Here is a 13,493-nt window from a genome sequence, read left to right as displayed (position 1 = left end):
TGATCTAAGTGCGAAAGTCGCTGAACTAAACATGCGTTTCCCATATCTATTCATAATTCTAGACTCTGTTAGGAGGATGGACAGATGAGGACATCTCAGACATTTCCTTTTTGGTGGCTGCCGCCACCACCATGGCATCAACAGGGACTCCCTTGGTCAGAAAGGACTTATCTACAGGGGCAGAAATGAACTTGTTAGGCCTCCTAGGGACAGGTTCCATAGATTCCGGTGACTCCCACGCCCTACGAGAGACCAGGTCCATAAGCACATCATAGGGCAAAGACACCCAAGAGGTGGAAGGTTGAGAACCGAAAGCCTTAAGGAGAACTGACTCATCCTCAGTAGGGTTTTTGGAATGCTAATCACCCCTCTGCCTAAGGATCTCAAGTATCTCTGCAAAGGAGATATTCTTAGAGGGGGAATCGGGGGGACCCTTCTGACTCATCTAAGTCGGTGTCAGATGTCAAAGACTCCTGTGGGGAGTCCAGGTGCCTCCTCTTGCACACACTCTTTCTGGGAACCTCCTCAGCGGGAACGTCCGGGGAAGTCTCAGAAGAGCAGGGAATGCCCAGTGGGGCTACCTGAGGCTCAGAGGCTCTACGCTTGGAAACAATGGAAATAGAAGCAGACACAGGCGCCTTAGGGAAAGAAGAGACCAATCCTGACGTCGAGGAAGTCTTAGGAGACGATACTCACCTCATGGCTACAGAGGCATCACGGCTCTGATGGGAAGGGGTCGAAGGACCCGAAGGAACCTCAAGCCCCTCCCGCAACGAGTCCGTGGGCTTCGAGCCCGAGGTAGGAGCCGGGCTCATCCGAGCCGAAGCCCCGAGAGGAAGAGTCAGCACAGACAAGTCGGTGCGACTACCCTCTCTGGACCAGACAGGAGAATGTCGGCTCCTAGAGTCGCCGGTTGGCGCCAAGGACGTCCGAGCATATGGAACTGACAACACTGGAACAGGTGTCGGCTCCAAGGGCTCTACGATTATCAGGTCAGCCTCCTCCAGCTCTGAAAGCTCAGTAAGACTCGGAGGAGGAGCAGTCAATTCCGGGGTAATGGTCTTCGGTTCCAAAGCTAGGGTCAGAGCAGACAGCAATTTAGCTAGGCCTGGTGCCCTTAACAGCTTCTGTACCAGTCGGTCCATGTCCAGATCAGAAAGACTAACAGAGGACCTAGACAAGTGCACCGACGGTGCAGATTGGAAAATAGGAGACTATGGCAACTCTGATACCGGCTCCAGAACAGTGGACCGGATCCGAGATGAAAGGACACTCAGCTCTGGGAACTGTGGAGCCGATGACCCGGCATCCTCATTTTTCTTAGATTTTTTTTGTGGCTTTTGAGTCTCCTGAGGACTGGGAAGAACGAGAGGACTTAATGGCCCCATCCTGGTCCCTCAACACCTTGACAAAAGGGTGTTTTAGTAAACCCCTGTCCACCAATTTCCTCTTCCTTTCTAATGTAACCCTGGAAGAAAAGGAGTGACATATGCTGCATGACTCTTGCAAGTGAAGAGCTCCTAAACAGTATACACATTGCACACGAGTATCAGTAACGGACATCTTTTGTCCGCAGTCTGAGCATTTTTTGAACCCAGACTTTGGATGCTTTTGTTTTTCCTCAGACATGTCCAATAACCAAAACCACTATCCACAATTACGAAGCCAAAGGCTAGTTAGTAGTGATAGAAACACAACCACCAATAAACACAAACAATGGCCCAAAAGAAAAGGGGGCCAAAAATTAGCTAAATAGTATTAAGCATTCAAACTAATACTAAAACTCTAATCTAACTACCAATACACACTAGTACTAGAAGTAGGCCAACATGAGGCCACTATGAAAAACACACCAAATATAGTATTAACAGGGAAGGGGGCTATAAAATCTATCCTAACAAGTGATCTATAAGTATATATATTTCTAATAGAAGAAAAGACAGAAAACTTGTGATTTTTTGAATAATCTATGAAAATTTAGGCTCGAGCAAGCTGGAACCACCGAGATCTGTGCCACGGCAAACTAGATCGGAGGTAATTCCAGCAGTGCGTTATGGGATAAGGGGCTGGGTCTCGAGCAACTTGAAAACCTTGAGCTTGCTAACGACCATGTCGGAGCCGAGGGATCGGCTCCGAACCCATCAGTGAAGAATGTATGGCGAGATTGAACAACTTCACATACAAGGTTTACTGCATGACACTGGGGATCCCTGCACCACAAACAGAACTGTTAAACAGGTCTCTCTATAAATGTTCTTACCCAAGCTTCTGGTTAAGAAGTCGCTTTTCTTTGGCAGCGGCTAGTTTTTCACGCAATTCTTCCTGCTGTTTCAGGATGACAGGATTGATTGTTTGAGCTACTTTTGGATCTTCTTTGGTGCCTACCTCTGAAACACAAAATATATAAAATATAGCCAGCTGTATTTTTGTTTTCAAAAACACAACAGAAACATTTCTAACTTGATTTCATTAAGGATAGAAATAGAGGCAGAGTCAGCTCTATTAATCTAGTCAGATTCAGGCTGCACAGCCGAAATGTTTGAATAAATTTGGGCAATTTTAAACAAACAGGATTATCATGGCCTCTAACCCAATCCCTAGCTAGATTCAAAAGGAGTTATTTTTCAGAGTCCTAGAAATCTAATGTCAAATTAAAGGAGAGCTACGGATGCACTGTGCAGGTGAGAGCTCCACTTACCTGTACCTACCTAAATGCACGACTTTGCACCTTGTTTTACTTTTAAAAATTCACAGATACGTAGCACAGTCTGGTATCTTGAATTAAGGTAGTAACTCTACCAGTCACCTTATGCAGAGCAACATAAAAGATTAATGTAATTCTCCATCAGGAAGCAGTTAGTCTGCCCTATGTCCATTATTACTTCTGCAGATTCTGCCGGACTAGTTATATAACCAGCACAGTGGAATTATCACCTTTCATTTATAGATTACAATACTAGCATTTTGCTAGCCAACACTGTGCAGTCATTTTTACAGCATAACTGATAATCACACCAAATTCTCTCAGGCTCTAAAATGTGATCACACAATGCATGCTCTGCCATAAGATAGTCTTTTCTCAAATGAACAGTTCTGCAATTAAACCATTACATTTTTTTCTATATGGTTTCCCTAATCTTAATCCATCACTGGGGAAAGAATCTTCCCAAAATGGAGACATCCACCTTAAGGAATCCTTCCTATTCCCATCTCCCCACGGAGACAAGCAAATGGAATTGGGTCCTTTAGTGAAATGTCCAACAGTCTCCCTACAGCCTCCAGTGAGGAATGGGGCCAAAGCTAACCCCCCACCAAGCCTCTGAAAATCCAAGCCAACAGAGAAAGAGACACTCTGATGCCAAGAAGGATTACATCTGAATAAATCCTAAAATGGTATACAACTTGATGATTAAGGCTGGGTGGCTAGTTTCATAAGTTCAACAGTTCCCACCTCCTCAGATGAAAAGCGGCTGAATGCTTTTCGAGATGGGGATGAAAGGCAGCCCCTGGCAACTAGAGCACTTAGCCACTCAGTGCCACAACTCAGCTCCACCCTGTCACTAGAAACCATGATCAGGAACCAAATGTCTTGGTACAGCCACGTCCCAGACACAGATCTTCAGTCTCACCCAAGATGTAGCACAGTGACCAGGAAGGTAAGTTGTACTGGTCTGTCTCCTCATTGATGGAATTAGTGGGAGATTACCTCATGTTTCACAGCCTCCCCCCACCAGTGACCATAAAACCCTGGAGGCTTTTACAGATTGGAACTCTAGGTTTAACTAGGAAGAACCAAGTTAAAAGCCCAACTGATGAAAAAAACTCACCTGCAAGGGAAGGGCACCTATGTCAAGGGTCCAGTCTCAGAGTCCTGCCACAACTCTTAAAAGTGGACCAAGTTCAGAATCCCAGTGTCTCCAAAACAACTGTGATAAGGAACAGGACTCAAACCACCAAAAGAACCACACAGCCTCACCACAATCCCCCCACCCCACCCAGGATCAGAGGAGAAAAAGGTTTCCTCATGCAGTGAAAGGGCTGGTTGCTAGATGGCCACACAAAAAAATGCACTGAAGGCAGGTTCAAGGGTTGTCTCTCCATCCAAATAAACAAGGGAATAACCCTAAAACATCTTCCCTCAGGGAATAAGCAACTCAAAAACAACTCTGACAGGAAAAACACAGAGGCAGCCATAACAAGAGAAAGTGGAACAATCTTCTCCATCACCCCCCCCCCCCCCCCCGAGACCTCCACAGAACAACTACAAAGCCAAGCTAGGGAAGCCACCTAAAGTATGAACTTGAGGCTAGCTAACAAAGTGCAACTCTCACTGTCTGGCAGTATGGAGGTCCATAGAAGGGGAATACTCCAACTGAAAGTACTGCAACTCCCACCAAACTGAAATCTCGGGTAAGCACCAGGCAATGAAGTTTACAGGTTAAAAAAAAAACAAAAAAGGGAAACGTCCCACAGCTCCCAAACCTCAGAAGTCCTACAAGAAAAAGTCTGGCATCCAGAGAAAGGGGACTGCTTGGTGCCATGGAAGATGATACTAACCCCTTCTAAAGGTAATCCAGTTGATTTCCACCATCTCAGTGGGGCAAGGAGGAAAGTAATCACATAGAAAAGAGTTCTCTGTCCAGGAAACAGTACTACCCAAGAGATAGGCCTGTCAGGAAATGCTACTTTCCCCTGCCAAGGGAAGCCCAGTTGATGTCTCTTCTCTTGATTGGGTAAGTGTGAGGGTCAGATCAGTTAAAAGAAACTTGTAACCCAGAATTAAATACCATCCAAAATGGAGGCCTGTCAAATAAAACTAAACAGCCTGCAAGGGAAAGAAAGATGGCTCCCCAAAGGGAAGTTGTCCCTTCAAAAAAACTCCAGTGCCTTATGGCAGAAAGAGCTTAACTGTGCCCCACACTAAAAATGCATACTAAAAGCATGGGCTTGGAAGGGGAGCTAATCCAAAGAGGGCTCCGAGGGAGGTTTCCCAGCGAGAAAGTGACCCATTCAGGCCAGAGTAAAATGTCTACAGAATTCTACCCCCATAGGGGTGTGGTGTGGAGAAGAAACGGAAACCAGCTGCAACTAAGCCCCACAGCAAAGGTCCCTGCAGACCTTCTATATTTAAGAGGAACACAATACCTTTTCATCAGGAAGGCACCTGGTAAGAACCACCATCTCTTTCTAAACAGTCCTGTCTTAGCAAAAGGGGAGCAAGTAGGCCCCAGCTCATCTTCAACAATGGTCAGTCTCAACCAAGCCCACCTGGAAAGGCACACACACCAACCAAGATGGAGCATCCAATCATCTAAAAGACAGTAAACACCCATCATGGCAGACAATGATAGTCAAACAAACTTTTGCTGATTAATGTATTCTCACAGGGTCTCAAGACCCTTCTACTAGCACCACCTCAAGAATGGTGGAATGAAATCTGGATAGATTTAGTTCACCATTGGTATCCTAAAACCCAAACACCTGTGGTTAAAAAAAAAGTTTAGCCTAGCCTGTCATCTTCCTGGCATCCCACCCACGCTGCTGGTTGACGAGAAGACCAAGACCTTTGGAAGTGAACAACTCTCCCCCCAAGAAATCCATAAGTTAGCCTAGGGAATCTCTACAGGTGCTGCCACAGTATGCTGGCAGAGACCAAATATCAGCTCTCCTAGTGGCAGCAACAGAAGAGATAGGGTACTCAGGGTTACAAAATATCCTCCAGTGCTGGGTCTCCAGCAGATGCATGCCCAGTGAGTGTACCATAAGGCAACTCAGCAAAAAAGAATCAGTTAGGAGGAACAAATAAAACCAACTACATTCCAGAGCCTCTCTTCAGCAGGCATAATCTCATAATGAGTGATTGGAAGGTACTGACTCCTCAGCTCTGTCCACATCCAGGACAAAGACTTTCCTCTTAAATCCACTAAAGACAGTCATCAACAACGGACCTGAACTCTCCACCCACTTCAGAAAGATGACTGCAAAAAAGGATCACATAAACCAGATGGTGAGCATGTGACTGGTATACACAAGGTGTTAGGTAGTAAAAGCACTTTTGTGATGGCAAAATGCACTGAAAAAAGCATGAAATGACAACAGGTGCACCTGTCCCAGCAAAGGCATCAGTCCAAATTCCCAAAAGGTGAATCCTGTCAGCTGTCAGTCTACCACCCAAATAAGCACAAAACAAACTCAAACACTTGTGCTTAAGTCATAGATCCCAGTGCGGGCTCACTCAATGAATCCTCCTCTATAAACGCCAACCAGTCCAGGTGGATTACAGGTAGGTCCCAGGAGACAAAACCTCATCCCAAAGTATCCCCGATCAGTGATAAGGTAGCACACTTGCCTTTGGTACTGAAAGAAGACAGCAAGTTCTATTCCCACACCAGATACCTAGACATATTCTCTAATACTGACACTGTAGTGCAGGATGGAAAGATGTTACAGTCCTGAGATGACAATCTTTGGATGACATAGATGACATGTTAAACAGAGGTTCCATCTGCATGAATTAGTGATGGTTCAGATGGATGCAAAAGATTTCAAGAACTTATTGAAAAAAGAATAAGGGATTTTATTCAAAACACAAACAAAACCACCCAAAAACATTTTGTAGTACAGTAACAGTCTTCAAATCCAACACAACATCATGTACATTCTAAATAATGTTGTACAATAAGAAAAAAGCAACTTGCATGTCCATAATTAAATTATAAAGGCATCATCTTTTTTTTACAGATATACTCAAATAGAATAATACCAAACTCAAACTGGATAATGTCAACAGTCAGTAATACTTACATGCAAGTGCAAACGCTTAGCCATTTCTTCCCACACTTGCTCTTCAATCTGCAATCTACAAAACAGTGTTGTGAAGCTTCTTGTTCTACTGCACCCTTCAAAATCACAGTCTTCCTATTGTTGTTTTTTTTTTTTCATTTGTGCTTCCCTAAAGGACCTGGGTCCAGTGGCTCCCATACCTGCTGCACCCAATATTTTCACTTACTCAGCAGGTGGAGCAATGCATCACAGGGCTATACACATCAGCCCTATAGCCCATCTGTACCTGTACCTGTCCCTGTGGCCTAATAGCCCCAATCTGCTCCCCCACAGTGAGATTAAGGAGATGGGGAGCATGCCAGATTGCTGGTCTTACAAAGTGACCAATTCAGCCCCATGAATTCTCACTGAGCTCCACTACCTGTTGCCTCCCACAGAAGCATGCCTCTTCATCCATACTTTCCTGGGTCGTGCACTTGCATCACGGCAGAGCATGTTCTATAGCCAAGGATCCCACAGATCTAACACCTACTGCCCCAATCTAGGTCATCATCAAGAGGTGAGCAAAAGCTGCCCCCTCCCACCCAGATTGACAAGCCAATGATGGTTACTCAGTACCATCCTCCCATGCATGATTTGCCCAACACCCAAGATGTTAATCAATCTTGGGTCATCTGTGTTACAGGGGTTTCTATCTCTACACCACCAAGCTGGTTCCCAAATTCACATAATCTTTCCTCAAACTGCTTATACACCATGACAGCTTTGACAACTATTGTCTGATGAGTCAAGCTCAAACACAAAAAGATACTTCTACCCAACCGTCAGTAAATAGTTTACTGTTACCCGAATCACATGTTCCTGACATTTTCTGAATAAAATATGTCTACATCCTGTACATACCAATCTTTCCTACTCAAATCCTGACTAAGTTACCTTCAGCTTTAACTTCTGTACTTTCTGAATGAATCCTCTCATATCCCACACAGCTGAAAGTACAGTTTTGTACCTACCATAAATGTAGATGTCCGAACTGGATAGCATCTGCAGTCATAACAACTGGGTTGTCCTGTCATCAGGCAGCCCTTCAGTCGGCCGGATTCCAAAGTCCGGGTCCGGCTTCGGCTGATGTCGCACTCACCCGACGTCATCTCTGTTGGTCTTCGGGTATAAAGGCATCAGCCGACGCCATTTTCCTCAGTGTTTCTTGCCCCAGATGCCAGTAGCCCTCTTGGAGGCTAAAATTTGGATAGATGCCAATGTTTCCAAAAAGATAGAGGTAAACACACAACTAAGCATGTATGTACATATATACAAACAAATACACCATAATAGACTCCCCCCCACCAGCTAGCTATTAGGAGGGTAAACCACCCTAGAAGTACCACAGAGGGGAAGGAGGGAGGGTAATCCTGACTGCAGATGCTATCCAGTTCGGACATCTACATTTATGGTAGGTACAAAACTGTACTATGTCCTTCATGGATGCATCTGCAGTCATAACAACTGGGTAGAATACCATAGCCAACTAGGGGAGGAGGATAAAACTAGATTATGGTGTGTTTAGGATCCCTTGCAGTACAGCAGTGGCAAACCCTGCTCGGGATCTGGAATATAGAGGCAAATTGTAATGCTTGGCAAATGTATGCACGGAGGTCCAAGTAGCCGCCTCAATAATGTCTTTGGTTGCCACTCCTCGTAAGAAGGCTGTGGTAGTGGCTGCTGCCCTTGTAGAATGAGGTCTTATGTTCTGTGGAATTGGTTTTCCATGGAAGGAGTAACAGAATCGTATGCAATTTCCTATCCATTTGGAGATTGTCTGTTTGGAAATAGGTTTTCCTTCCCTTCCTGTTGCATAGGCTACAAAAAGTTGGTCAGTCTTTCTGCTATTTTTTGTTCTGTCCAAGTAGTAGCGTAGCTGTCTATGTACATCCAAGGTATGTAGTATTCTTTCCCCTCTGTTTTGTGGGTTGGGAAAGAAGGTAGGCAGGTGGATTGCCTGGTTTAAAGACACTCTGGATACCACCTTAGGCATAAATGTAGGATTAGTCCTCATGGACACTCTATCTTGGTGGAAGATTAGGAAGGGTTGCACTGCCATTAAGGCCTGTAGTTCTGAAACCCTCCTAGCTGAAGTAATTGCCAGTAGGAAAGCAGTTTTCCATTACAGGTGTTGTAGGTCTGCTGTTGCTGCTGGTTCAAAGGGTGATAGTGTCAACTTTTCTAGCACAAAGTTTAAGTCCCAAGCTGGTAAAGGTGGTTTCCTTGGAGGTTTTACATTCTTGATTCCTCTGAGGAACTGCCTGAGCAAAGGGTGCGAAAAAACAGGTGGATCAAAGCTGTATTCTGCTGAAATTGCTGATGCATGTATCTTGATGGAGGAGTAGGACAGGCCTGAATGAAGAAGTTCGGCCAGATACTCCAGAATGTTAGGCATATCTATGTTTGACACATCTTTTCCTCTTTTAGTACTCCATCCTTGCACGCATTTGTCTAGCATGTGGGCCCCCCATCCTAGGTCTGAAGCGTCTGTTGTGATGGTCTGGCTTGCTTGACATCTGCGAAAGGGTAGGCCTGGGTTTGTCTGGCATGCCTGAGCCCACCATAGGAACTCCTGTTTTAAGCATGGAATTAGTGGGATTTCTGTTTCTAGGCTGTGTCTGTGTTGGGACCATAAATTCTTTAGGTACCACTGTAGTTTTCTCAAATGTAGTCTGGCAAGTGGGACCAAGATTATGCATGATGCCATGAAGCCCAAGGCCTGCAGTACTTTTCTTGCTGTTAACTTGTTCATCTTTGTTAGTGCTAAGAAGTAAAGAGGTAGTTCTTTTTGTTTTTCTGCAGTTAGGAATGCCATTTGTCTTACTGTGTCCAATTCCGCGCCCAAGAATGTCCTTGTTTGGGATGGTATCAGCCTTGACTTTTGTAGATTGACTGTGTATCCCAGTGCTTGTAGCAAGTAAATGACCCTTTGGACATCTGTTGTCAGCTTGCTTTTGTTGTCCCCTTGTAGCAGGCAGTCGTCCAGGTATGGGTAAATTTGAATTCCCTGTAGTCTGCAATGGGCGATTACTGATGCCAGGCATTTTGTGAATACTCTGGGCGCAGTAGATAAGCCAAAGGGCAATGCTGAGAATTGATAGTGCTCTGATCCTGCAAGAAATCTGAGGTATCTTCTGCAGATTGGTCGAATGGGGACGTGCAGGTATGCCTCCTTGAGATCTAGAGTTACCAGCCAACACTCCTTGCCCAGCATGGGAAGAAGTTGCTGTAGGGTCAGCATTTTGAATTTTGGGACAATGATGTATGTATTTAAGGCGGACAGGTCGAGAATTGGTCTCCAACTTTTTTCCTTTCTTGTAACTAGGAATAGTCTGGAGTAGAACCCCTTTCCTTGCTCTGCTGTTGGCACTCTTTCCACAGCTCTCATGTTTGCTAACTGCATTATCTGTTGTAGAGCCTCTGTTTTCTGATTTGGAGGTAGATTTGGCATTCCTCTTTGACTGGTAAAGTGTGGAAGTGGAACCGTATCCTTGATCTATGGTTTGTAAAATCCACTTGTCTTTTGTTATATAGTGCCAGTTCTTTGAAAATAAGGTTAACTTTCCGCCTAGAGGAGCTGCTATTTGTTCCCTGGTAGGCGGATTTAGGATTAAGTCACTGTGGTTGTGTTGATGTAGTGGCAGTGGTTGTGTCTGTGCCTCTGTTGTTACCTTGCCACTGTCGTCCTCTGTAGGCACCTCCTCTGGGTTGGTTTCTGCCTCTGGAACGTCTATTCCTGCCCCTTTGAGATCTTGTGGAGTCAGGAAAGGACCAATTTTTGGCAGGCCAGTTCCTGCTAAACCTTGGGGGTTGTACCTGCAAGAAATCTTTAACCGTTTGAACAGATTTTGCCTTTTCTTCCATTTTCTTCATAACCTGCTGGGCAGGTGTACCAAACAAACTTGTCTTATCCATAGGAGCATCTAGTAACTTTGCTTTGACATGATCCGGTAAAGCTTGCTCCTTTAGCCATGCATGCCTTCTTATCACTGTGCCAGTCATGGCTGATCTAAATGAAGCCTCCAGTGCATCATAGCCACATTTTAAGGAATGGTTACTAACCTGTTGTATGTTATTTACCATTTCTAATACATATTTCTTATCAAGAGATTCATCAGTGGTTAGCTTTTTAGTTAACTGATCAAGCATAAACTCTTGGTATTGTATCATGTGAAACTGACAGTTTAAAGCTCTAGCTGAGAGAGTAGCTGAAGTGAAGACATTTTTGCCCCATCTGTCTAATGACCTTGCTTCCCTTTCAGAAGGAATAGGGTTTTTAGCTATGGTCGCGGCTACTGCCTTGGGACCCTGGGATATAGTTTCGGGGTCTGCAAGTGGGGCCTTGTAAAGGTGGTGATGGGTATCTGGCACCCTGTAAAATCTGTCTGGTTTGGCAGGGGCTGGAGGTAAAGAGTCTGGTGCGGAGCAGACATCATTGAAAGCATCATCCACCACAGAGAGAACAGGAGGTATAGCTAAGGGCCTGTGTTGTGGAAGGTGCAGAAAAGTCCTAAGTCTTTTTCTGGAGTCTGAAAAATCCTGTTGCTGCCATTGGAACTGCTCTCGCATGGCATGTAAGGTTTCCCCAAAGGAGAATTCTTCTGGTGGGGAAGCAGCTGGAATGGATTCTTCAGCATCAGAGTCTTCAAAATTGGAGAAAGGAGCCTCTGGCTGGTCAGTAATGTCTGATTCATCGGCAGAATCATCAGATGACACTGGCTCAGGGGGCTGAGAGGCCCTGTCTGGGTGAGATTGAGATCCTCTAATTAATGAAATTAAATCTTCTGCCAGAGTAAGCATTTGAGAACTAGAGGAGGGCCTGGTTGTAGGGGTTTTAACAGGCACTGTTTTAGTAGTCTTGGCTGCTTTAGCCCTGGCGAAGGCCTTAATGGACATGGCTGCTGGAGGCCTAGCAGCACCACGTGCTGGGGTAGAGACATCCAAGGGAATGGTGTCTGATAAGTCAGTGGCAACCACCGTAGTGGGTAAAATTTCTGAGGCCGATTCAAGAATGGTAGCAGGTGCCTCAGTTGTAGAGATAGATTCAGCTGTACTTTGATCAGTTTTCTCGGTTTCGGCCGAAACCGAGACACTTGCGGTTTGCTTAACCATGGTTTGGGCCGAAACCGCGGACCGCGAGTGTCGGTCTTTATCTTTGCATTTTTTGGCAGATTGGGTAGTCGGAGGATCCGACGGCATAATGTACGCAAAATCAGAACCGAAAAACTGTTCAGCAAACTCCGACCGGCGCCTAAGCGCTTACGTCGGTTGAAGGAAGCACAGGCGAACAGGCTGCTACGTCGTGGGCTGGGCCTAAACAAGGCAGACAATAAGAGTGGAAATCTTTATGAGGTATTTGTTTCCCACAGGTTAAACAATTAACTTTTTCTGACATCGGCTGAGGCAAGAAAGAGTCCCCAACGGGGTACTTAGCTTTAGAAGTCTTCGAAGTAGTATTCGGTAGAAGTAATCTCTGGATCCGACCGACCGGCACTTGCGAACAGCTTCTGCTTCGGGCGCCACGCGGCAAGAAAGACTGAGGAAAATGGCGTCGGCTGATGCCTTTATACCCGAAGACCAACAGAGATGACGTCGGGTGAGTGCGACATCAGCCGAAGCCGGACCCGGACTTTGGAATCCGGCCGACTGAAGGGCTGCCTGACGACAGGACAACCCAGTTGTTATGACTGCAGATGCATCCATGAAGGACATCACCTCTCCACCACTTCTTTTGCCTCCATTTACCCCATACATAATCAAATACCATCTATAAAAACTTCTCAGATTTATATCAACAGTCTTCAATACATAAAGCAGAAATTCAAGCCACAAATTAACTAAAACTAGACCGTTACTTACCCAATACTCAGTTCTTTATCTTACCACATAAAACCTTTCTTTTTAAAAGGATTAAGTCATGTACTGTTCCGTGCTTTGGCGATATTCTGTGTAAATGAAATGAGAGCTATAAAGGTGCTGTGCTGAGGACAGAAACTGCGTTGGGTGGGAGTTAGCAAGCGGTCTTGTATGATGTGTGAGAAGCTGGTTATGAATACATTTTTCTAAAATTTTGGATAAGGGGGTTACAGTATGGCGATAGGTCTGTAGTTGGTTGGTTCAGTTAAACTGCCACCTTTGTGGAGGGGTATGACATAGGACTTTTTCCAGATGTCAGGGACTGTGTTCTCCTGAACTGACCTGTTTATTAATATGGAGACTAGATGTGTAACTGAGTTAGCTGCAAGTTTAAAGAATAGAGGAGGTAAGTAGTCAGCAGAGGGGGATCAAAGTTTTCAGTTTATTAAGAAAAGATTTTATGTATGCAGTAGGGACAGGTTGAAGACAAAACTGGGTGGAACTGGTAAAGGGAAGGGGATCAGAAGGGGAGGGGGTTTCTTGATTAGGTTCCCAAGTTCTCTATAGGTTTGGAGATGGTGATGGGAGGTTTTTTCCCAGGTTTTTCCAGCCGCTGTCTCATTTAAGCATTAGTTTACAGGTGGATTGGGTTAACCATGGAGCAAAGTTTGTTTTTGTTCTTATTTTTCTAGTGGGGGCTAAGGAATTGAGAGGGAGGGCATAGAGAAAGGGCCAGTTAATAGAGGAGAGACGATCACTGAAGGTATCTGGGCAGAAATTAGAGAGATTACGGCCGTCTTTGTATTGGTGAG

General features: G+C 45.1%; 1 protein-coding gene across 1 annotated transcript in view; it reads right to left on the bottom strand.

Annotated features, from left to right (window-relative positions):
* SART1 (spliceosome associated factor 1, recruiter of U4/U6.U5 tri-snRNP) overlaps nucleotides 1-13,493 on the bottom strand; it is a 1,154,259-nt gene that overhangs the window by 998,621 nt on the left and 142,145 nt on the right. Inside the window, exon 4 of the mRNA XM_044073787.1 lies at nucleotides 2,261-2,387. Coding sequence (XP_043929722.1) covers nucleotides 2,261-2,387 — 127 coding nt within the window. The remainder of the gene's footprint in view (nucleotides 1-2,260; nucleotides 2,388-13,493) is intronic.

Source organism: Protopterus annectens, chromosome 6.part0 (genome assembly GCF_019279795.1).
Source record: "Protopterus annectens isolate FY-2018-M chromosome 6.part0, PAN1.0, whole genome shotgun sequence".
NCBI lineage: Eukaryota > Metazoa > Chordata > Ceratodontiformes > Protopteridae > Protopterus > Protopterus annectens.
The sequence above is the reverse complement of the archived record's forward strand: the minus strand, read 5'-3'. Positions and strand labels throughout refer to the sequence as shown.